Below are 26090 nucleotides of genomic sequence, written 5' to 3' on the forward strand. Positions count from 1 at the left end.
CCTCCAATGGCAGCGTTATTTTATCTCCAAACACCTTGCAAATACGCACTGATGTCCTTTTTGAATTTCCTTTGGTTTGTTCACTGCAGCAGTACTCCATTTTACTAACCTGGTATTCTCAGAGCTCAAATGGCTTGCTACAAGTTGTCAGAGAGATGAAATCCACGGTTAAAAGCATTTACTGAACCTTCTGTTAATAGGCAGGGAAGCTGGATGTCCTTTTTGGACAGATAACGTAACATTCAGGTCATGAACTAGTGTATTTTGAAATTGCCCAGGTGACAGTGTTTGCAAGAAACCAAAAATGCAATCTTTAAAAAGCGTGTTTTATGAATTGGTGCCCCTGTCGAACTCTGAAGCAGCTGGAAATGGTAAATTTTCTATCTGAGAAGATTGTCCTTCATTTTTCTGCTTTCCACAGACCAGGTGAACCCTCTAGACCTTAAGTATAGGAAAGGGGAATGTCAGACTAGCCCCACACTGAACAGAATTGCCTGGACAGTAGATTGATGTGGGATGTGCTGTATTTGCGGTCCAACCTCAGGTTATGTAGCTGTATTGCAATTATTAATACAAACGACCCAAAGCAAGGCCAGTGATGGATAATCTTTCCTTCTGCCCAAACAGTAAGGACAATTTAGTTTTCACTATAGTCTGACTGCAACAAAAGAAAGCACATTTCATTTCAGAAGGAAAGCTGTCCAGCGCGTATAGTAGGAAATAATGTTAATTTTCTATCTCCTGTGTAATGTGAAACAGCTATGGGTGGGAATGCCAGCCTGGTACGTCGCTGCCTGCCGAGCCAACGTGAAGAGTGGCGCTATCATGTCTGCCTTGTCTGACACAGAGATCCAGAGGGAGATTGGAATCAGCAACCCCCTTCATCGATTGAAGCTCCGACTGGCAATACAGGAGATGGTGTCATTAACAAGTCCATCAGCACCACCTACATCAAGAACGGTAAGCTAATTGGTACTTTGGAAATGTTTGTGCAAATGCTTGGAAAGGTTGGTGAAATGGTGAACAGCTCAATGTATGGTCGGTCCATTCAAAAGTCTGATGGCAGCAGGAAAGAAGCTGTTCTTGAGTCGATGCTGAGGCAATGAGGAGAAGTTGATTAATCGGTCTTTGGCATAAAGTGCAAAATGTAGGGCAAACATATAAAATCACACTCTTGCACTGTTTGGGTTAAATTCAAGAATGTTATCATGTAGAATTTGTAAATAAAAGGGAGTTGTAATATATGTCAGATACTTTAATAATAAACTTGAGAATCAGCCCCAATCAGGATAAACGGTAAATGTTAATGAGCTGATAACTGATTCCGATCTATTGTGACGTGATTTTAGGACAGTTTTAATGGACACAGGTCATTGTCCTGATTTTCACTACAGAGGCAGGTAGCTTGAGGTGGGGAATTTCAATCTTGGTAGACCTGCCTTGGTTTAAAAGGCCCCATTAGACCCAATTTTCACTCTGGGGAGGTTGGTCTGGGACAGGGTCAGGTCTGCCAACCCCGGAAGCAGATTGTGAGGGAGGTTAGTGCCCGCGTGCCATGGTGGGCTGATTTGAAGGCCCAACTTGATTCTGAGGAACTTTATCCCAGTTTCTTTCAAAACTATTGGGCCCTCGAGCCCTCACCTCACCACCTCAAACCTCCATCCAACCCCCCCATGCTAACTCATACTGCCAGCCACCTCACCCCCTTCATACCCCCATGTCACCTCCGCAGCCAATGGACAGAAAAGAAAGCTAGCAATCTAATATGGCTCTCACTCATACACACGTGACAGGAACTTGTATATAATGTCTGAATCCATCAATTGGATTGTGTAAATAATACATCCAGGTAATCGATCTACTTCTACTTAACATATTTAATCTATCTTAAACTGTTTTTGTAATGTAGCCAAGTGTTTCATTCCCTTGTATTAACATCTGCTTAGAATCATGTAACAGTGAACGTGCATTGGACCAAAGCTTTTTATACATATATAAAGAGCCAGAGGGTAGACAGGGAGAGAGTTGGCCCACTCAAGGACAAGGGAGGGAATCTATGCGTAGAGCCAGAGGAAATGGGCGATGTATTAAATGAATACTTTGCATCAGTATTCACCAAAGAGAAGGACTTGGTGGATGCTAAGTCTGGGAAAAGATGTGTAGATAGTTTGTCATGTTAAGATCAAAAATGAGGAGGTATTGGGGTTCTTGAGAAACAAGACAAGTCCCAGGGCCTGATGGGATATATCCCAGAATGCTGAGAGGCAAGTGAAGAAATTGCTGAGGCCTTGAGAGAAATCTTTGTATCCTGACTGGCTACAGGGGAGGTCTCAGAGGATTGGAGAATAGCCAATCTTGTTCCTTTGTTTAAGAAAGGTAACAAGAATAATCCAGGTAATTACATGCCGCTGAGTCATACATCAGTGATAGGGAAATTATTGGAGAGGATTCTTTGAGACAGGATTTATTTCCACTTGGAAATAAGTGGATGTATTAGTGAGAGGCAACATGGTTTTATGAAGGGGAGGTCATGTCTCATTAACTTGATTGAGTTTTTTGAGGAAGTGACGAAGATGATTGATGAGGGTAGGGCAGTGGATGTTGTCTACGCGGACTTCAGTAAGGCCTTTGACAAGGTCCCTCGTGGCAGACTGGTGCAGAAGGTGAAGTCGCACGGGATCAGAGGCGAGCTGGCAAGATGGATGCAAAATTAGCTCGGTCAAAGAAGACAGAGGGTAGTGGTGGAAGAGTGTGTTTCTGAATGGAGGGCTGTTATAAGTGGCATTCCTCAGGGATCAATGCTGGGATCTTTGCTGTTTGTAATATATATAAATGATTTGGAGGAAAATGTAACCGGCTTGATTAGTAAGTTTAATCTGGACAAATGTGAGGTAATGCAGTTTGGAAGGTCTAATACAGATAGGAAATATACAGTAAATGGCAGAACCCTTAAGAGTATTGATAGGCAGAGGGATCTGGGTGTACAGGTACACATGTCACTGAAAGTGGCAATGCAGGTGGAGAAGGTAGTCAAGAAGGCATACGGCATGCTTGCCTTCATCGGCCGGGGTATTGAGTTTAAAAATTGGCAAGTCATGTTGCAGCTTTATAGAACCTTAGTTTGGCCACACCTGGAATATAGTGTTCAATTCTGGTCGCTACACTACTAGAAAGATGTAGAGGGTTTGGAGAGGGTACAGAAAAGATTTACCAGGATGTTATTGGTGTGGAGGACATTAGCTGTGAGGAGAGGTTGGAGAAACTTGGTTTGTTCTCAGTGGAGTGACAGAGGTTGAGGGGCGACCTGATAGAAATCTACAAGATTATGAGATGCATGAGAGTGGATAGTCAGAAGCTTTTTCCCAGGGTGGAAGAGTCAATTACTAGGGGGCAAGGTTTAAAGGAGATGTACAAGGCAGATTTTTTACACAGAGAGTAGTGGGTACCTTGAACTTGTTGCCAGGGGAGATAGTGGAAGTGGATACGGTAGTCAGTTTTAAGGGGCATCTTGACAAGTACATGAATAGGATGGGAATTGTGGGATACAATGCCTGGAAGGATAGCGGGTTTTAGTTAAGTGAGGCAGCATGGTCGGTGCAGGCTTGGAGGGCTGAAGGGCCTGTTCCTGTGCTGTAATTTTCTTTGTCCTTTTGAATTCAGAAGGACTTGATATGTCATCTCGGCGGCACGGTAGCACAGTGGTTAGCGCTGCTGCTTCACAGCTCCAGGGACCTGGGTTCAATTCCCGGCTTGGGTCACTGTCTGTGTGGAGTTTGCACGTTCTCCCCGTGTCTGCGTGGATTTCCTCCGGGTACTCCAGTTTCCTCCCACAGTCCAAAGATGTGCAGGTTAGGTTGATTGGCCATGCTAACAAAAATTGCGTGGGTTAGAGGGATTAGTGGGTAAATATGTCAGGATATGGGGGTAGGGCCTGGGTGGGATTGTGGTTGGTGCAGACTTGATGGGCCAAATGGCCTCTTCCTGTATTGTAGGGTTTCTGTGATTTCTATGAAGTCATGAAGGAGTCCTTCTGTTCAGATTGGATGTAGACCATGTTCCAAAGAGTAATCCTGTATCACCATCCAAAGCAAACGGGTTCGTCCAGCTGGGTTACTTATACAGATAATGCAAATAGAGGGCAATTATAAACTTCTCTGCATCACTTCATTGTTAAAGAGCTGCACTGATGTATTGGCCGGTGTTCGAGTTCTGAAGGACGTGGTGATGAAAGATTCATCCTTAGGACATGTCAGGGCTGCAAAACAAAGACACAAATTATATAGCCATGTGGTATGGGATTGCATTTACCAAAGCCCATCATCTGGCTAAGAGTTAACATGTACCAAGGAACTGAAAGTGTCAATTGAAGGGGTAAATTTCTGGATTATTTATGTGCCACAGCACATAACAGCACTGGGAAACCTACCGTTACTTATTTTGTTGATTTGCTCGATTATTTACGATTTGAAAGCTTGCTGTACTAAGTGAAAATGTGTGCCATTTCAAAGTGGGTGTATCCTGTGTGGAGGGATTTCAAGAAACCAGTCATTTCAACTTAATTCCGAAAGCATTGGTGAAAGCTGAGTAAAGAGAAAGAGAATGGCAGCTCACAACTGATTGAGAAACAAAGTGGTGTACGTTTTAAACAATGTAGAAAGCATGCTTCAAAGGGGTGTCTTGATTTGCTGTTACAGAATATTCGCTCAGATATTTGGAGCTTGACAGAGAAGAATGGGATTGGCCGAAATTAGTTTGTGAAAATAAATATCCACCCGGCCCTGGGACTGATGCTTTTTAAACTTTATCCCAATGTTCAATTTTCCTTCTCCGTTCAATGCAAAAAATTCAAACTCTATTTCTTTTTTAAAATGTGATCTGATAATATTCTGTTGATTCAGGTAGTTGAGTAAGATTTACACACTCGGATCAGCCTGATTGTGGATACAAATCGTAGTAATCTCCAGCCTTTGTGAACTATTTTTGGGAGTTCACAGCCAGGCTCTGGGGCTGAATGCTGTCCAGATACAGAGGGAGGAGAGAACTGTCAGACCATTCCTCACCTGTGAATGAGCATTGATGGGTCAGGAGTATTCTTAGCATTGAGGCTCCAGTTCAGACTCTGTGTTGCAGGAGGGAAAGCACCTTTGAAGGCATAGGGAAGTACCTTAAAGGGAATGAGCGTTCGCAAGACTTTGAAACTCTTATGTGTTTAGCTTTGCATCACTGATTCTGCCAGCAACAATGAATGGAAAGTGTTTGTTTTAATGAACTATCTCTTACTTCTTCCTGTCGTCTAACACTTTTCTCTTCTAACACTGCTTACTGGACTGTCCTTGTGTTTTTTTGGGCCTTCCACTTAGTCCTCTGGAAATGTCTGGGTTACACATGAGGAAATGGAAAACATGGCAGCTTCAGCAAAAACGGTTAGTCCATCCCTGTCCAGTTTGGTTGTGCTGCATTGAAGAACCATGTCTTGATTTACATTATTTTCATTTAACTCTTTTCAAACCTTCCTCTCTTATCCATTGATAAATATTATTGAAATTTGGTACCTACAAGGTGTAAGTTTTCTTCTCCAATGCAATTTAATTGTTTTATGATGAGATAAATACTTGCTCATTTAAACAAAGCCATATCTAGTTTAATAATTGTGACATATTCTGGGAAACGGAACAGTGAGAGCAGAGTGGTGTTTCAATGTACAGCTTTTAAGGTTATTTATTAGTCACAAATAAGGCTTACATTAACACTGCAATGCAGTTACTGTGAAAATCTCTTAGTCCTCACACTCCAGTGCCTGTTTGGGTACACTGAGGAAGAATTTAGCATGGCCAACGCACTTAACCAGCACGTCTTTCAGACTGTGGGAGGAAACCGGAGCACCTGAGGAAACCCATGCAGACACAGGGAGAACATGCAGACTCTGCGCAGACAGTGGCCTAAGCCAGGAATCGAAACCGGATCCCCGGCGCTGTGAGGCTGCGCTGCTAACCACCATAAATACTTGCCCATTTACAGGAAGCCATATCTAGTTTAGCAATTGTGCCATATTCTGGGAAGTGGAATGGTGAGAGCAGAATGATTATTAAGAAACATCACAGATCATAAAGTTTAATTGACTTGGAAACAAAACAAAACCTGTCAAGATGGTATGTTGATGATGGGACACTTGCGGTTTCTTTGTATTATCGAGTGAGTCTTTGGGAAGGGCCAGATGCTTACCCCCAGGAGAGAGGGAAAGTTAAAAGAATTGTCACTATTGACTCAAGAGTTGTGTTAGTAGAAACCAGAGAGGAAATCAGTTGTGTCCCATCATGGATTGAATCAGTTTAACCTGAAAAGCACCCAAAAATAAATAAGTTTCTGAACAAACTCAGATGAAAGGTTTGTTTCAGTATGTCAAATGAAATGAAATGATAGTGTTCAACACCGAGATTTTCAATTCATAGAATCATAGATCCTGCAGTGCAGGAAGAGGTCATTCAGCCAAAGAGTCTGCACCGATAACAATCCCACCCAGGCCCTATCCCCAAAATCCCATACATTTACCCTAGCTAGTCCCCCTGACACTAAGGGAGCATTTAGCACAGCCAATTCATTTAACCCACACATCTTTCGAACAGTGCGAGGAAACTGGAGGAAACCCACGCCGACACGGGGAGAATGTGCAGACTCCATACAGGCTTTGACCCAAGTCGGGAATTGAACCTGGGTCCTTGGTGCTGCGAGGCAACAGTGCTAACCACTGTGCTGCTAACTTGTTTGTGTTAAGGTGCTGAGACTCGGCAGCACAATGGTTTGTAACAACCATCCCTTCCACTTCGCCCACTCGGTTTGAGTGAAGAAGATCATTTCATCTCATCCTGTCAGTGACATCTTGCGATTCAGAATATTTGATCGATGGGCAGGAAATCCTGATGTTGCTTTCCTTTGAGTCTTCTCAATCAGAACAGTCCAGAATTGTGTGATGAACTGCCAGCCAGTAGCTTGTTAGTTCAGGAGGGCAAGAATGAAAAATGAGTTTGTCAGAAAATGCAGTTAACAAGCTTGAGGCTGAAGTGCGCTGCAGATCCATTGTGGGAGGATTTTGACCCTCTATCTAACGCATGCTTATCTGGAGTGTTTGATTCTGCTGTGATAGAGTGACAGAAGGTGTTTCATTCTGTCACCTTAATGAGTGCATTAAAATGATTTAAAGAGTAAATTATGTGACAAATTCACATGAACTCTCAAGACTATTCAAAGAGAATCATAGAATGGTATTGCATGGGATGAAGGCACTGTAAGTATATATCAATCCCTTTTTAAATGTACTACTGAATCTCCTTCCTCTATCAGCTAATACTTTCCAGATCATACTAATGCAGTAGAAATGTGTTCTTTAGTCACCTCTGGTTCTTTAGCAATTACCTTATACCCTATAGTGGATAGGCATCGATTATTGCTGGAAAAAAATGCTTTTGAAGCTTGTTATCTTGTACACATCAGGACAGGTCCTCAAGAATATCAAAACTCATCAGGAACAGCAATTTATGCGCAGGAGAAAAGGGTGAGGATTGGTTGGCAAATGATCTCTGATTGGTACAGATGTACCATTCACCTGACGAAGGATCAGCAAGCGTTCCAAAAGCTAGTGGCGTTTGCCACCAAATAAACCTGTTGGACTTTAACCTGGTGTTGTAAGACTTCTTACTGTGGTACAGATGTTGCCATGGAGAGTGCACCAGGGTACAATTGCTTCCCACCCCTCAACCAACCAAGTTTTTGTTTGGTTGAAAAAGATGTAATTTCTGGACATATTCTCTCTGTTTGCACAGGAAAGGGTGTCCTGCATATGTAGCTTCTAACAAGTGTAAATGATCCACTGATTATCTTAAATCAATCGACTTACTTGGTTTGAACTTAATCAAAATCTTAAGGGATAATTGTTCCCTGTTACATTCTCCATGACCGCATCTCTACCAATCAGATCCCACTTACCAACCAATCAGCACGTTTTATTCATGGAGTATTACTTGCTCTCCCCTTTGAGATTTGGTATTCTTGAGAACCTGTCCTGATGATTGCAAGTCAAAAAGCTTTGACTGCATGTTTCTATTTATTTTCAGCAATGCCTTTTATCTGTGTCCTCTAGTTACTGACCATACAGCCACTAGAAACCATTTCTTCTTATTTAATCTGTATCTTGTAATTTTGGACATCACCATCAGATTTCCCCCCTACCTTCTCTGCTCTGACAACTCCCATCTTATCTTGTCTTTCCACATAGTGGAAGTCACTCATCCTTGGTACCATCCTTGGTAACCCCCTTCTCAGGGCCTTGATACCATTTCTAAATTGTGGTACTTAAATTGGCTTCAATACTTCAGTCAGGGCCTGGTCAGTGTTTTGGAATGACTTGCTTGACTTTGTACAATTATGGCCCACTTTTTCACAGCTATTTAAAAATGATGGGCAGGACCCAATTTTGGGATTCCTGCCCCCATTCCTGGCAGACTTATTTTTCTTGTCCATGACTTGTGGCTCACGGCCCCTCAGAGGTGTCATGAACTGTAGTTTGGATGTGGGAGTGTATTGTTTTCTATGCCCCATCCGTGTCCCCATCAGATAATTTCCTTCAAACACTCATTGCTGCTATTCTACTTACAGTCCCGTTAGGCAAAACTGTATCCATCCAGTAACTGCCCTTTTAATCCCATGGTGTTCAACATTTCTAATAAGTCTTTATGTGGTTCTTTATCAAACTCCCTTGAAAGTCCATTCACACAATGTGACCTGCACTACCCTCATCAACCCCTGTGGAGTTCCCTTCCTTGTCCCCATGGTTTAGAAATTCAAAAAAGCAGGTTTTGTACTGCTTACTGTTAATTTTCTTGCCCCATCGTCCAATGGTGGGGAGGAGATGTTAGCTCTTCTTTTTCCAGAGATTGATTTAATTGTATCTCTTCCATTAAAGTCAACATTCCTGTCTTGGTGAGGTGCAGTGTTCTTGTCTGATTATATCTGATTGCCAAAGTGGCTAAGATAATGGAAATGCTATATCCAGACTTTATTTCCTCATTGTTGCAGAGTTTGAATTACTGAGGCTTACCATCCAAATCTACCTTGTGTTCTGCTGCAAAAATATATTGATGAGGTAAAATAATGTTCTAGCCCAGCAATTTAAGAGCAGTGATTGAACTAATCAGAGTGTTCTTTTTTTCATTTTCCTCTTTTTTTTAATGCTTTTACTAACTTGCTAACCTGTTAGGAGAATGAGGAGGGCAGTTGGGCTCAGGTGAGTATACAAGACATTCAGATATGTTTGAATGTGACTTTTGATGATTATAATGTGTATTAAATATAACTTTCCAAGATGTCTACTATTGATGGCAGCCATCGCGTCTCCCTAATATGGAACTTGCTCTTCAAATCGCTTCATTCTTCTGACTCCTTTCCCCAACTATAAGATTTCCCAATACCTCTTCAACAACAATTCTGACTAAAACAATTTTACCATTACATCATGTCAACATTTTTGTGAAAAGAACAATTGTTTCCTTTAAAGAGTTCTTCAGAAAAACTGGTAAGGCTTGACGATTCAGGCAGTGTACTGTGCCAGTCATCTGGAGGAATAATTACAACAAATGAATAATGGAGGATGGGATTAAGGGTGGGGTTTTATTGAAGATTGGTCAGGCTCTTGTATTTGCCATAGGTTGATATGTGTTCACGTTCTTACTGCTGATTGGTCAGCTATGCAGAATAGAGAATAATGTGTTTTTGGAGTAAGGCTGGTCGATGTCACAGATGAGAAAGCCTCCTAACTGGTCAGGAAAACACCCTTTGATCGATTTTGCATGCCATGGGTAAATCTAAATTTTCTTGTATTCATTCGTGGGATATGGGTGTCGCTGACTCGGCTTGCATTTATTTCCCATCCCTAATTGCCCTTGAGAAGGACCATGGGATGTGGTAGTTATCCATTTGAGCATGTTTAACAGTAGCTGACTTGTCCCATTCACTGTATTTGAAACAGTTTTGATGTTTCTTGCATACAGTCATAGAAATCATAGAAACCCTACAGTGCAGAAGGAGGCCATTCAGCCCATCGAGTCTGCACCAACAACAATTCCCATCCCCATAACCCTACATATTTACCCCTCTAATCCCTCTAACCTACACATCCCAGGATACAAAGGGGCAATGTAGCATGGCCAATCAACCCAACCCACACATCTTTCGTGTGTAAGCTGCAGCCTGTTTCCTCAATACAGACATGTCTACAATGGCATGGTTAGCTGCAAATTCTTTGTTTATTGTGAGATGCTTTCTGCCTTTGTGGGAGTGAAGGATGAAGGATTTCGGATGACTAGTGTCGGACTTTTATCTGCTGATGTGACTGTGTTGCCGTCCATGCGAGGTGGAACTGATGTGAGGGAGGCCTACTCTTTTCTTAATTCTTATGCAGTGAGCAGCAAGTGGGCCTGTGCTAACCTTATGTGAAGGGAGTCCATTAAGTAGAGTGTAGACTTAATGTGGCAAGGTTCTTGTTGTAGATATTTCTTGTCACTGATGAAAGAGCAGGGCTCCGAAAGCTCGTGCTACCAAATAAATCTATCGGACTTTAACCTGGTGGTGTGAGACTTCTTACTGTGCAAAAGATCGAAGCCTGTCAGTTCTACTGAGGAACTCTTTTTTCAGAGTGGAATTTACATGGTGTGATGGTCAAATCATCATCTCTGATGTTACTACTTTCTCTGTTCAACAAATTGTAATACCGACTTCTTAAACAGTGCTTTGTAATCCCTACCCCAACATAAAACCCAAGTCCTCTTTGGTTTTGAATTATTACAACGATGGGAGACTGATCCACAAGAGGTATTGGTGAAAATTCTGAGTCAAGTCGATTCGATTTCAGAATAAAATTGTATTAATTTAAACTGCTTTCCAAAATCACTTGAACATTCAGACTTAGTTGCTGCAGCTAAATTAAACTGTGCCATTGGCAAAGATTAAACATCACACAGTGACAGGTGATTAAACATCACACAATAATGTGTTTGATTGGACATCTTGCTGACAAGTTGCAGTGGGATGGGAGGGTGAAGGAGGTAGGGAGTGAAATTTTACCCCTAAAGCTCAGGCAGTTTAGTATTGGGGGAACAGTTAAAATTGGAGAAGTCTGAATCCTGCAGCCAATCTGCCTGCTTACGATTTTAGCAAAGGTGAGATTGCAAGTGCAGGCAACCAATCCACTGACAGGAGGAACAGCCTTCACCATTTTAATGAGGTTGCATGGCTCAAAATTGACCACCATTTTAAAACCAATCCTGGCCTATTGAGTGCAGGTCCTGGAAAATCGAACAGCTATCAAATGAGGTGAAGGTTACTGGCTCCTTACCACATAAGCTGCTGAATCAGTTTTGACTGCTTCACTAACCTGTGATCAGACCCATGCTCCCATCCCTGTTTAAAATAAGAGGGCCTCAGTGTTTCTTTGTCTCTATGAAATAGCCTCCCTCCCTCCCAAAGTTTCTGACTTATGGTCTGTTGTTGTTTTACCAAAAATTAGAAACCTGGAGGTTGGGCAAACACTTTCTGAACCTGCATACGTAGAACTATGAGACATAGGAGCAGAAGTAGGCCACTCGGCCCATCGAGTCTGCTCCGCCATTTAGTCATCTGATATTTTTTCATCCCCATTCTCCTGCCTTTTCCCTATAACCCTGGATCCCCTTATTAATCAAGAATCTATCTATCTCTGTCTTAAAGATAGTCAGTGACCTGGCCTCCACAGCCTTCTGCGGCAAAGAGTTCCACAGATTCACTACTCTCTGGCTGAAGAAATTCCTCCTCATCTCTGTTTTAAAGGACCATCCCTTTAGCCTGAGGTTGAGCCCTCTGATTCTAGTTTTTCCTGCTAGTGGAAGCATCCTCTCCACATCCACTCTATCCAGGCCTTGCAATATCCTGTAAGTTTTAATAAGATCCCCCCTCATCCTTCTAAATTCCAATGAGTACAGACCCAGAGTCCTCAACCGTTCTTCATACGACCAGCTCATCATTCCAGAGATCGTCTTTGTGAACCTCCTTTGGACCCTTTCCAAGGCCAGCACATCCTTCCTTAGATACGGGGCCCAAAACTCCAACTCCAAAACTCACAATACTCCAAATGGATTTGAAAAGAGCAATTAACTGATAGGCTTTGCTCTTTTGGGCTGTGTACTTGGCCCATTAAACCCCTCCCCCCTCCTTTATCCTGGCTACATCCAGGAAATTGATCCTGGTGATTCGATCCTGTTGGTAGATTCAGCAGGATGTTGTTCGTATTTCCTAACCTGAAACAGCGCTCCCTCCAAGTTAACATCCATCCCCTGGTGCCAAAGCTTAAATATGAAGAATGGGCAGTTGGATAATTGTAGCCTAGCTGGTATCTACAGCAAAAGCACGCTGTAGAGTTGTGAAAGGAGTCTTGTTCCAGAGGTGTTTTCTGTATTTTCTTCCACCCTTGTTAATGGACGATTGAAGCTGTACGTAGCAGTGGGGTTTACAATAAGTGGTTGTTGCTTGCTATGTAGAAGCTCAGTGTGCACTGAGGCTACGGTGCCTTCTGACTGCTGCAGAAATATCTTAGCTGCAGCTTCAGGGCTACAAATACTTGACCCATTCACATTAATAAAATGCTGCTTTAAACTCTTGGAGGAGATTCAAAAGGATGAGAACAGCTGTCACTGTCTGGCTCTCAAGACTAAATTTGCACGTTTGCAGTCAGTCTCACATCCTGCCCCTAAAAAAATTTTTCTTTTTTTTGACATTTGTCCAAAAGGATAAGAGTGATTAGCAGTTGTTCCACACGGGTTATTATGTCAGTGCTGCACATTTTTTCATTTTAGCAGAAGTCTTCATTTGACGGCTTTGCTAAATTAATAAATCAACATCCATTTCTTTCCAAAAATTGAAGTGTGGAGCTGGTTTTGGGCATCATTCCTCACAGGTGGTCAGGAGCCTGCCTGTAATATTTACTCAATAATTTTACACATGGTATAAGACCAGATGCTCTCAGGTGATCATTGCGGAGGGCGGGATAGCCGGGATGGGAAGGGAAGGGCGAATGTGGGTTGGTTTAGATATGTTCTCAAGCTAATCCATGGTTTATTTTGCTGCACCTGACAAGCTGTTTAAAATAACAGGAAATTAGAGTGTTTCTTTCTCTTTATAGAATACCTTCCCTCCACCCAAAAGCTCTCTGAGTTATGGTCTGTTGTCGCTTTGCTTTATCAGAAATTAGGTACTAGAGGGCATATGTTTAAAGTGAGAGGGGAGAGATACAAAAGGGTCCAGAGGGGCAATTTTTTCACAGAGAGGGTGGTGAGTGTCTGGAACAAGCTGCCAGAGGTAGTAGAAGAGATGGGTCAATTTTGTCTTTTAAAAAGCATTTAGACGGTTACATGGGTAAGATGGATATCGAGGGATATGGGCCAAACGTGGGCAATTGGGACTAGCTTAGGGACAAGTTGGGCCGAAGGGCCTGTTTCCATGCTGTGAACCTCTGAGATACCTGGAGGTTGGCAAACACTTTCTGAACCTGCTTGCAAATGGATCTTTGAACCCATAATGCTTCCTATTCTGTTTGTATATTACTTCCAGCGGTTTAATAATATCGGTTCATAGAATCCCTACAGTACAGAAGGAGCCCATTCAGCACATCGAGCCTGCACTGACCCCCCCCCCCCCCCCCTCCCCATACCCGTACGTATTTACTCTGCTCATCCCCCTGACACTAAGGGGCAATTTACCAAGCCAATCAAACTAACCCGCTCATCTTTGAACTGTGGGAGGATTCGGGAGCACCCGAAGGAAACCCACACAGACACGGGGAGAACGTGCAAACTCCAGACAAACAGTTACCCAAAGTCAGGATTGAACCTGGGTCCCTGAAGCTGTGAGGTAGCAGTGCTAACCACTGTGCCACACCCGGGATTATGGGATCAGGCTCTATTCTCAGAAGACAGAAGCGTTGACTTTATCCCTTCTTCTCACCAGACATTGGCTTATGGAGATATGAACCACGAATGGATTGGCAATGAGTGGCTTCCCAGCCTTGGACTGCCCCAGTATCGCAGCTACTTCATGGAGTGCCTGGTAGATGCGCGAATGCTTGACCACCTCACAAAGAAAGATCTGCGAATGCATCTGAAAATGGTTGACAGCTTTCACCGGTGAGCCGTTGTGTTTTTTGTAGTCTGATTGCAAATGCACGCATTCGAGGGAGTCATTCACTGAGTGAACCTTCAGCTGAGTAAACCTCTGACTGAGATGCAGACATGATGTGGAGATGCCGGCGTTGGACTGGGGTAAACACAGTAAGAAGTCTGACAACACCAGGTTAAAGTCCAACCGATTTATATAGTTTACTATCAAATAAATTGGTTGGACTTAAACCTGGTGTTGTCAGACATTTTACTGAGATGCAGTCAGTCAGCACATTAGATTGTGCAAAAGCAGGAAGACCGTGTGAAAAATAGAACATAGAACATTACAGCGCAGTACAGGCCCTTCGGCCCTCAATGTTGTGCCGACCAGTGGAACCAATCTAATGACCCTCTAACCTAAACTATTCCAATATTATCCATAAAAAAGCTGATGAATTTTGTTCCAAATTCAGATCTACATGTGTGCCATTTTAACTCCTTATGTGATAACAGGTACAGATATTTCCCCCCCCAGATCGATTTAGCATGTTGTAATTTTCTATTCTAATACTGCAGTAACACAAGTATCAGTTTGAGACCTGTAAGAATAAACTAAGAGGCACATGGTATCTCTAAGAGGTACATGGAGCCTGAGATGTGAGTTATGATCCAGGCTCAATGTTCTGCAGCTGCGTAAAGTTGCCCTTTCCATGTGCTAACTAGGTTATACCACAGTTTAAATGAAGACCCTGGCATGAAAATGAGCAACTAACAAGAAAGACTGTGAATTTTTTAAATATATTGAATCTGTGCTGATAATCCCTCCCAATGATGTTTGGAAACTTACCGTTCCTGTACATTGAAGTCAACCAAGTAAAGTTAAACATTGAGATAAAGGCAAAACACTGCAACTACTGGAATCTGAAACTAAAACAGAAAATGCTAGAAAATCTCAGCAGGTCCGACAGCAGGATCTGCCCAATGGTGGCCCGCCTTCGTCACCACAAAATACTCTGCAAGGGTTGTAGAAAATCCTGCCCATTTTCTTTGGGTCCACGTAATGAAGAAAGAGGCACAATCTAATGTTGTGTGTTTACTCTATAAAATAATTAGGAGCATGTTTGAACTTCATAAACCATTTGCTTTTGAATCAAATGGTTTGTGCGCCTCGATGCCTAAAGCAAATTTGTCCCAGTAAGGAAGATCTTGCATTTTTATAGCACCTTTAATGCTGTCATAGTGCCCCAAAGCAATTCACGGTCAATGAAGTCTTTCTGAAATGTAGTGACTGTGGTGACAAAATGAGACAGCCAACTTGCCCATTCAAGATCCCACTAACAACAATGTGATTAGTTACAAAATTGTAGTGAAATGTTTGAGAAATGAATATTGGCTAGGGTACCAGAACTCGCCTGGTCTTTGAAAAGTGTCATTGACTATTTTATACCCATGTGAGAGGAGAGTGTGGAGTAGAAGCCTTCTATTCGAGGGCTTCAGATTCACACCTTCTCCAACAGAGATAGCACTTTGAACATTGCAACTCTCTACATTGAATTTTAGCCTAGATTGCATGGTCAAGCAGGCCTTAAACCTACAACCTTCAGGCTCAAACAGACTAACATTGAGCCAAGGATAGAATAGAATCATAGAATCCTGCAATGCAGAAGGAGGGCCTTTCAGTCCATTGAGTCTGCACTGATCACAATCCCACCCAGGCCCATCCCCATAATGCCATACATTTACCCTAACTCACCCCCTGACACTAAGGGACAATTTAGCATGTCCAATACACCTAACCCGCACATCTTTGGACTGTGGAAGGAAACCGGAGCACCTGAAGGAAACCCACGCAGACACGGATAGAATGTGCAACCTCCACACAGACAGTGACCTAAGCCAAGGATCGAACCCAGGTCCCTGGTTCTGTGAGGCAGCAGTGCTAACCACTGTGCCACCATGTGCCCCCCCCCGCACCCTGATAACGCACAGAAAAAAAACTCCATGAGCTTCTTTTTGTAAATTGTGCTGACTAATATCTGTCTTGTTTCCAGCACATGTTTACATTACGGCATCATGTGTTTGAAGAGATTGAACTATGACAGGAAGGAACTGGAGCGGCGAAGAGAAGAAAGTCAACATGAAATTAAAGGTTAGTTCAGAAGAAAAGCTGCTGTTTGGTTCTCTGTTCAGATCCAAAATTGTAGTTACTAAACCTGGATATTAAAACATCAGTGTAATTTTAACTATCCTGTTTGTATAAATGTGCCCAGCAGAATCTGAGCTGTTCCTTCCACTGCTTCCGGTGGAGTTTGATGAAGGAATGGTTGAGCTGGTGGTCTGTCCAGTAGTCATCGGCACTGGTCATTACTTTGGTGATGAGGGCACCCTTTTGGTCTCGGGTTGGATGATGATGAAGTCGATCATGTGCCAGTGATTTAACCGGAAAAGTCTGGAACTTGTCTTTTTGGCAAAACAGTGTTTTAGTGATGACAAGCTGTTGGTCCATGCATTTGGTGACCAGGTGAACCCCATTAGAGTTGCAATTCCCAATTCCTCCCTTCCCAGAGTTCAGAATCCTTTCCAGTCTGGCGTTGAAGTTCCCAAGATGATTTCTTAGCAATGTTGAAGGGTATGTTGTGCAGCATGGAGTAGAAGCCTTCGTTGGAGTCATTGTTGGTGTTGGGGGGTAGGCACTCACGACTGTTGCCTGTTGGCCCTTGGCAGGTTGCAGATGGAGGTTCATGAGGCACTCGATGCTGACAGGAAGTTTTGAGAGTCAGTTGATGAGTTTGTTCTTGATGGCAAATTCAATTCCATGTGTTTCGCTCTGACCCCCGGGCTTTCCTCTCCAGAAGAAGATGTAACTACTGCCTTCCTCCCTCAGCTTCCCTTCGCCTGCTCTCGGCGTCTCTCGCAGGGCAGTGATGGCACTGTTGAAGGGCAGTGAGGATAGTTCTCCACTCCGGTCGATTGTTTTGCTCATTATCCACGAGGGTTCATACATTTCGGGTTCCGAGAATGAATTTAATTTTGATTTTCTGACTATAGGTAGATGAACCTGCTCGATGTGGTTTTCCAGCCAGGTTGAAGACGAACAAACTATTTTTAAGGGCACCTTTTGTCACCCCTTCCCCATGCAGGGTGAACAGAGTGGATCCTGAAGAAACGCTGCTCAGTCATGAAGAAAGCTGCCAAAATGCTCACCTGGTCCTAATCCATGAGTGAGGTGATTGAATCAAACTCCACCTCCTATGAGCCACTCCAGAGCTTGGATTTCTAAATCTCACGGTCCTTTTCCTATCGCCTCTTGTCTGTGTGAGGGGTTTTTGGTTTCCTCAAGTAGGCACCTTGTGGGACATCTTTTAATGTAGGAATGTTGTTGCACATCAGCAGATCCAAGGCTGTTGATTGAAGATAGGCCCAGTTCCAGTAGCAAGGGGATCTCCCTTTTACTGAGGCCGTCAACTGTCACTGCAGCCAGTGATATTGCACAAATATCTTGTTGATCCACCACTGAGGAATTGTTTTGGATTGCGCTTTGTTGGGTTCCCCCTCCCCGATTTACCAGGGGCTTAAGACTCATGACAGTATTGTTCCTCGGATCAACGGAATACTCAAGCCTGTCCACCACAGCAAGATGGCAAGGATCAACATTAAGTGGCTTCAAGAGCCAAGCGTACCAACAAATTTCCAACAACATCTTCACCAAAGTCTGCAGAGCATTTGTACTAATGTAGTGGAGGAAAATTGGAAAGAGCTAAAGATAGCTATCGTCACAAGCTGTAAAAAAGAACCACTGACTACACAACCAGGAAATAGCAAGACTTGTTTGATGAGAATGGCCACATCATCCAATACCTCACTGACACTAGGAAAGCTTTCCACACCTGGTAAAACGACATCACCAACAAGGCAAAAAATAGAACTCATCAAATAGCAAAGGCGGAGGTACAAAGAACGGAAATCGAGAACCAGTGGTGGACTGAGAAAGCTAAGGAGCTGCAACTCTTTGCCAACAAGTCCAACTCCTAGGGCTTCTTCAGTGCCACCAAGGCAATATCTGGATCCAGCAGCCAACCCCTCAAACTGGTGTAGAGTAATGCCAGAACCCTTTGGGAGCCTGAGAAAACATCAACCTTCAATAGAGCAAACACTTCAAAGAATTCTGAAACCTTGATACAATCGTAGATGAGGGCATGTTCAAAGAATTCCCTCAATTCCCCACCAATGATGATATTGGACTCCCACCAAGAATGGACAAAGTCAAACCACTACTAAGCATGTGGAGAATGGAAAAGGAGCGGATGGGATACAAGTGGAGAAACAATTACCCATCATCTCCATCAGCTGTTCCTGAAAATCTCAGACAGAGAAGAAACTCTGCTGACCTCAGGGTTGCCATCATTGCCACCATCTTCAAGAAAGGAGACAAGGCAAACTGCAAGAATTACCCAGGAACCTCCCTTCTCTCCATCACCAGGAGAATTATTGCTAGCCACTTTCTCCCAATCTCTGAAGAAATCCTTCCAAAAATACCAGTGTGGCTTTCAACCAAACAATGGAAAAATGGATGAGATTTTAATTGTTCGAAAACTTCAAGAGAAATGCCAGGAGAAACATCAACCATTCTGTATAGTGTTTATTGAACTGACCAAGAGTTTTGATTCAGTCAGTTGGGAAGTGCTGTGGGAAGCCCTGTCAAAGATCAGCTGTCCAGAGAAATTCATCAACTTCCTCTGACTTCTCTGTGACAAGATGTCATCGATAGTCTTCACTGACGGAAAGGTGACAAAATTCTGGAGTGGAGCAGGGATGTGTCATCGTTCCCACCCTCTTCTCCATCTTTATCATCATTCATCACCTTGTCAAGAACAAACTTCCCAATGGAGTGGAAATAGTCTCCAGGATGGACAGAAAACTTTTCAACCTCAGCCAGTTGAAACCCAAGAAGCAAACGACACTGATATAATTCATGGAATTTCAGGATGTGGATGACATCACTACCTCAGCCCTCTCAGAACAGAATCTTCAAGCTTGATGCCTTCATAGAAGCATACCGAAGAATCAGGTGACAGTCTGCGTGGAATTTGCACTTTCTCCCCGTAGGTTTCCTCCCAGTGCTCAGATTTCCTCCACAGTCCCGAGATGTTCAGGTTAGGTTGATTGACGATGGTTTAAAAAAAAATGCCCTTTAGCGTCCCAAGATGTGTAGGTTAGGTGGATTAGCCATAGTAAATGTGTGGAAGTATGGGGATAGGGAAGAGAGAAGGCTGAGTAAGATATTCTTTCAAAGAGTTAGTGATGACTTGATGGGCTGAATGGCGTCTTTCAACAATATAGGGATTCTATGATTGTCCTCAACAAGGATTTTGAACATAACTGTACACTTCGCAATTAGCATTTCTTTATTCAGAACCTGGAACAGAATAAAAGCATTCACCTTCCTAAAGATCGAACATGTTTGTAGCACTAATCATCTGCACAGGATTTAATCAATTGTTTGGTGCTAGTTTGGTGTAGCAGAATGAAAAGTATTATAAAATATTGATCAGTTGAGGCACAGTGATCATTTGCAGCATTGGTCATATTAACTGCTTATGAGACCATTATGGAATTATCACCCTGCGTAGAATCCTTACCGTGAAGAAGGGGGCCATTAGATCCACCGAGACTACGCTGACTCTCCAACAGAGCATCTTACCCCTACCCTATCCCCATAACCCTACACATTTACCCCGCTAAATCCCCTAACCTTCACATTTTGGGTCACTAAGGGGAATTTAGACAATTTTAGATAATTTATCTAACTTGCACATTCTTTATAAAGTACTATTTGATATAAAATAGCCCTCATGTGTTCAAAAAAAGACTAGTCTATTTCCGATCTCACTTTGAAACCTTCAATTTAGTGAGGCTTTTTTCTGTCTGGGGACCTGAATCAGTTTTGGCCTTGCCTTGCTTAAATGTAGGCTATGTAAGACGGACTGTTGGGTTGAGACATCTCCTGCAAGCTTTGATGATGATTAAGATTGCTGAGCCACCCACTCTTTAGTAGATTCGCCTTCTCAGGCTGTGCTTGGAGATCTGAAATGATGATTCTCTATGAAGAGGAAAGTACCTCATTTCAAACAGAAATCCGAATGGAAGATTTTTTGCAATACAATTGAAGAGGATTTGTGATGCCTCTGGGCTCTTTTCTTTCCTGTTTCAGTTATTCATAAGCTTATTCTCTTACGTAACTGAAGCTCCTTTATAGAATTCCAGTGTAATTTGAGAATTGAGAATACCGAACCATTCTCCTGTCCTGTCTCATTTGTTCCTTCGCTGAATTGTGGCTTCTGAAGAATATGTTGAGTTTGCGAATCACTCAGAAGGAGTCTTCAGAACTGCCAATCACTATGTTTTACGCCCTGGTCTGCTGAACATAGAGCTGTGTGGGAAGCATGGCTTTTCCCAGAATTGAAGTAGTTCCCTGTTTAAAAATCCAATTTGATGCGCACAACATTTCTTGACTGTGAAATAATGACCTTTATTTGACTCTTGCCTAGATGTGTTGGTGTGGACTAACGATCAAGTCATTCACTGGGTGCAGTCGATCGGACTCCGGGAGTATGCCAACAACATAATCGAAAGTGGGGTACACGGAGCCTTGGTAGCCCTGGATGAAAATTTTGATTACAACAGTCTAGCGTTATTGTTACAAATTCCCACACAAAATACACAAGTAAGCTCTTGTCCCAATGTCTTCCTTTCCTCTGTCCGTTTGATTTCCAAATAATTACAATAGTTATGAAGTTAAAAATGGATTGTGATCATTTTTTTTAATAGGCAAGACAGGTCTTGGAACGTGAATTCAACAACCTATTGGCCTTAGGAACTGAGCGGAAGTTGGATGATGTGAGTATTAGGATTCAGTCATACTTTTGTTGTGGAAAACCTAGGCAGCGTCCTGGCTGTATTTGAGTATCCTGAATTTTTGACTCATCAAGTGTTGGATTCATGGGAGACGGGACCTTTCAGAAAAGGCTGGGTTTTGAATGTAATGTTGCATTATCCTTTCTTGTCCTCCTTAACTTCTCCCATCTTTCCATTTATTTTTCTGCATGGCCCTACCCTTGATTGATTCCACTCTGAGCTTCGGCAATCTCCAACAATGACTTAACCCATTCCTCCACTAAAGGCTTCTGTTTGGCTCCCTCCAAAACCTCTGAGTCATCATCCTGGTTGCATCCACCTCGAAGCTATTCACCCAGACTGAATCCAGTCCTAATCTGTCACTGAGGCTGTCCGTTACCTCCTCCACTCACTGAGATCCTTTATTCATCACCAACTCTGTCAGCTCCCAAATTTCAACCTATACCTGTTAATTTTGCCAAACTCCCACACAATTGACAGGATATTCCGGCTGCGCTCGCCCAAAGACCAGACAATCCTACCCAAGGTCAACGGATCTTTTCACGTCCGTGTTCCATCAGCTACGATCCCCGTGCTGGTTGGGATGGGAAAATTCCTCCATGACTATTGCCCCATCCTTTAAGAAAAACTTAAAATGGGCATAGGGAAAACCAAATGGATTCCTCTTTATTTTCCTGTTGCTCCAAGGCTTTGGCCTTGCTTAGCAACCTTCTCCAGCACATCTCCCACTTTTCTCTGACTCTGGTCCTCTGTGCTTTAAGTTATTCAACCCTATATTGAGGAAGCTTCTCACCTATTGCTCCTCTTCCAATCTTCAAATGTATTCTGAAAGCTTATCTCTTCAGCCATTCCTTTGACTGTTAGCCCTATTACTGTTCATGCCAGGCAGTCAGAATTTACTATATGACTAAACTTAGGTAACTGTAATTTGTAATAAACTAACAATGCCAATATCAGCAGATTAGCCTATGTTTTTACCAAAACATTCATTAATTTTTGCCATTGGTTTGAACCATCTATCTTGAGGAAAATAAGGGATAGAGTCTAAAATATATGAGCAGATAGTCCATAGCTTGGGGGCCTAGGCAGCTGAAGGTGGAATGATTAAAGTGGAGAATGTTCAACAAGCCAGAATTACAGGAGTGCAGCTATCTCGCAGATTTGTAGGGCTGGAGGATGTTCCAAGGATAGGGGGTGGGGGGGGGCAGGCGCGTGACACTACAAAAGGATTTGCAAACAAGGATGAGAAATTTAAAATGAAAGCATTGTTTAACAAGGAACCTACGTCACTTCAGCAAGCACAAGGGTGATAGGTGAACAGGATTTGGGTGAGGACCCAGATATCAAAGTTTTGGATGGCCTCAAGATTACGTGGGGTGAAATGAGGGAGGCCAGCCAGAAGTGTGTTAGGATAGTTAAGTCTGAAGGCATTGTATGAAGAAGGGCACAGGCAGGGACAGAGTTGGACAATCTTACCAAGGCAGAAATAGGCAGTGTTGGTGATGGTGTGGAAATGTGTTTGAAAGTTTATCTCAGGGTCAAATATGTGAACAGAAATATGCAGCGTCACTTCCAGGGAGCAATATGGGTTCGGTGGAGTCGGTTTCGGGGGAAGGTGGGGGGCGGGGTGGGGGGGGAGAACAAAGAACAGTACAGTACAGGAACAGGCCCTTCAGCCCTCCAAACCTGTGCCAATCACATTTACTTATCTAGACCAACCACTTATATCCCTCTATTTTGAGTTTGTTCATATGCCTATCAAGTTAAATCTTAAAATGTCACTGACATATCTGCTTCAACCACCTCACCTGGCAGTGCATTCCAGGCCCCCAGCACCCTCTGTGTAAAAAAAACTTCCCCTGCACATCTCCAGTGAACCTTTCCCCTTTATCTTGAATTTGTGCTCCCTTGTGATTGTCATTTCTGCCCTGGGAGAAAGCTTCCAACTGTTCACCCTATCTATAACCCTCATAATTTTATAAACTTCTATCAGGTCCTCCCTCAGCCTCCGTCTTTCCAGGGAGAACAATCCCAGTTTATTCAATCTCTCCTCAAAGCTAATCCCCTCCATACCTGGCAGCATCCTGGTAAATATTTTCTGTTCTCTCTCCAAAGCCTCCATGTCCTTTTGATAATGTGATGACCAGAATTGGACACAATATTCCAAATGTGGCCTAGCCAGCATTTTATATAACTCTAACAATTTTTATACTCAGTGCCCTGTCCAGTGAAAGCAAGCATGTTGCTTGCTTTCTTCACTACCTTTTCCACCTGTGCTGCCACTTTTAAGTATCTGTGGACCTGTACTCCAGAGCCCTGTGTGTCTGATGGTTCTGCCATTTATTTTATAGCTCCCACCTGAACTGGATCTACTAAAATGCATTACCTCACATTTGTCCAGAATAAGTTCCATCTGCCATTTCTCTGCCCAATTTTCCAGCCTATCTGTATTCTCTGACAATCTTCGTCACTATCGGCAACTCCACCAATCTTAGTATCATCTGCAAACTTGCTAATCAGACCAGCTATGTTTTCTTCCAAGTCATTTATATATTATCACAAACAGCAGAGGTCCCAGCACTGATCCCTGTAGAATACCACTAATTACAGACCTCCATTCAGAAAAACATCGTTCCACCGCTATCCTGTCTTCTCTGGCCAAGCCAGTTCTGAATCCATTTAGCTAGTTCACCCTGATCCCTTGAAATTTAATCTTTTGCACCAGCCGGCCATGAGGGACCCTGTCAACGCTTCGTTAAAGTCCATGTAGACAACATCCATGGCCTTTCCCTCAATCATTTTTGACCTCCTCAAAAAACTCAATTAAATCAGTGAGACATGATCTCCTTCATATAAAATCATGTTCTCTGTGGCTAACAAGACCATTCAGTTCCAATGGCTACAGTTCCCATTATTTTGTTGGAGGAAATTTCAACTCATCCAGTTCTGTGTGTTGGATAAGCAAGCTAACAATTTAGCGGGACTGGAGAGGTAAAGTGAGCTGTCATCAGTATACAATTGGAATCTTGCATTGTGTCCATTAACATGTCTGCTAAAGAGTAACGTGTAAATGAGAAATAGGAGTGGGACAAGGGTAGATCCTTGGGGACACATAGAAAATAGGAGTAGTAGTAGGCCATGCAACCCTTCAAGTCCACTCCGCCATTCAGCATGATCATGGCTGATCCTCTACCTCTGTGCCATATTCCTGCTCTCTCCATATACTGCTTGATGCGTTTAGCGTTTAGAAATCTATCTATTCCCTCCTTAAATATATTCAGTGACTTGGCCTCCATACCCTTTTGTAATAGAGAATTCTGTAAGTTCACCTGGTGAAACTTAGGTCATCTCCATCCTAAATGTCCTACCTCATACCCTGTGACTGAGACCGCTTAATCTAGACACCCCAGCTGGGGAGAACATCATCCCAGCATCCAGTCTGTCCAGCCCTGCCAGAATTTTATATGTTTCAATGGGATCCCCACTTATTCTTCTAAACTCCTGTGAATACAAATCTGGTTGATCCAACCTCTCCTGATATGACAATCCTACCATTCCAGTCTGGTGAACCTTTGCTGCAGGTATATCCGTTCTTAAGGAAGGAGACCAACTCTTTGTCGGTCTTCGGATGCGTAGTCTCAGCAAGGCCCCCTGCAGCTACAATGAGACATTCCTGCTCCTGTACTCAAATCCTCTTACAATAAAGGTCAGCATACTATTTGTCTTCCTAACTGCTGTATCTGCATGCTTGCTTTCAGTGACCACTGTACAAGGAAACCCAGGTCCCTTTACATGTCAGCATTTCCCAATCTATCACTATTTATGTTATACTCTGCCATTCTGCTTTTTTCTACCTAAGTGGATAACTTCACACTTAGACACCTGTACCACATCTGCCGTGTATGTGCCCATTCACTCAACTTGTCTAAATCGCCTTGAGGCCTCACCAGAGATTTTGGTGCAGGAATGAAACTTTAAGCTATCAATGGTGATTCTCTGTCTATGATTTGATTTGATTTTATTATCACATATATCGGGATACAATGAAAAGTATTGTTTATTGCTTGCTGTACAGATAAAGCATACTGTTCATAGAGTACATGAGGAAAAGGATAGGGTGAGGAATATAGTGTTGCTGCTACAGGTGAGCAGAGGAGAAAGATCACTGTAATATGTGATGGGATGTATAATATATGATATATAATATGCATAATATATATGTTATATATGATATAGTATGCATGAAATGATGAGACATTATATAATACAATTGATATATACATATAAACATATGACATATATAATACATGTGATTTATATGACATATAATGTGATTTATATGATATATAATATGTATGATATATATGACTAGCTAGGTAGTTCGAGCAACACCACAATTTTATTCCTTCTGGTATTACAGGGTGACGACAAAAGCTTTCGACGAGCACCGTCGTGGAGGAAGCGCTTCCGACCACGAGAGATCCACAGCATCACCATGATGGCAGGGTCGACGGAAACGCTACCCGCAGGGTTCCGGGTGACAGCAATGTCCAGCCCCGCTCCAGCTGTACAACCGAAGAAAATCCAACCAGAAGGTAAATTAAACTCACCCCTCGCTGACTCTCGGTTCACTGTCAATTACATGAGCAAGAGTCAAATCATTGATTCACAATGTGAATGTAATGTAACTCAGTGTGTGATGAGGAATCAATTAACTACAGTGATAGTGAAAGTGAAGGTCATAGCGAGCTTGGCCGATCTGTATTTATCCTTAATAAGCCTGACTAACAAATGGCTGGGTTGCAGTGCCTTATCATTGAAGTGCATGAAGTGGAATTAGAACACTTTCACAGTATCAACATAATGTGGAATGGACATTGTATTAATTAGCATCATCAGAGACTAAATATCAAACCTTTGTTTTAATGTTAAAAATACACTGCACCAATTGACGACTCTAAGAAGGTGTTAATATTTGAACCCGATTGCATGCTGTGAAAT

The 26090-nt window shown here is 42.7% G+C and overlaps 1 protein-coding gene across 1 annotated transcript in view; it reads left to right on the forward strand.

Annotated features, from left to right (window-relative positions):
• ppfia4 (PTPRF interacting protein alpha 4) overlaps window positions 1-26090 on the forward strand; it is a 607182-nt gene that overhangs the window by 572146 nt on the left and 8946 nt on the right. Inside the window, exons 22-29 of the mRNA XM_080210286.1 lie at window positions 760-960; window positions 5361-5423; window positions 9251-9277; window positions 14026-14201; window positions 16226-16323; window positions 20723-20898; window positions 21003-21071; window positions 25510-25684. Coding sequence (XP_080066412.1) covers window positions 760-960; window positions 5361-5423; window positions 9251-9277; window positions 14026-14201; window positions 16226-16323; window positions 20723-20898; window positions 21003-21071; window positions 25510-25684 — 985 coding nt within the window. The remainder of the gene's footprint in view (window positions 1-759; window positions 961-5360; window positions 5424-9250; window positions 9278-14025; window positions 14202-16225; window positions 16324-20722; window positions 20899-21002; window positions 21072-25509; window positions 25685-26090) is intronic.

The sequence above is a fragment of the Carcharhinus amblyrhynchos genome, chromosome 22 (assembly GCF_965287045.1).
Source record: "Carcharhinus amblyrhynchos chromosome 22, sCarAmb.v2.hapA, whole genome shotgun sequence".
Lineage (NCBI taxonomy): Eukaryota > Metazoa > Chordata > Chondrichthyes > Carcharhiniformes > Carcharhinidae > Carcharhinus > Carcharhinus amblyrhynchos.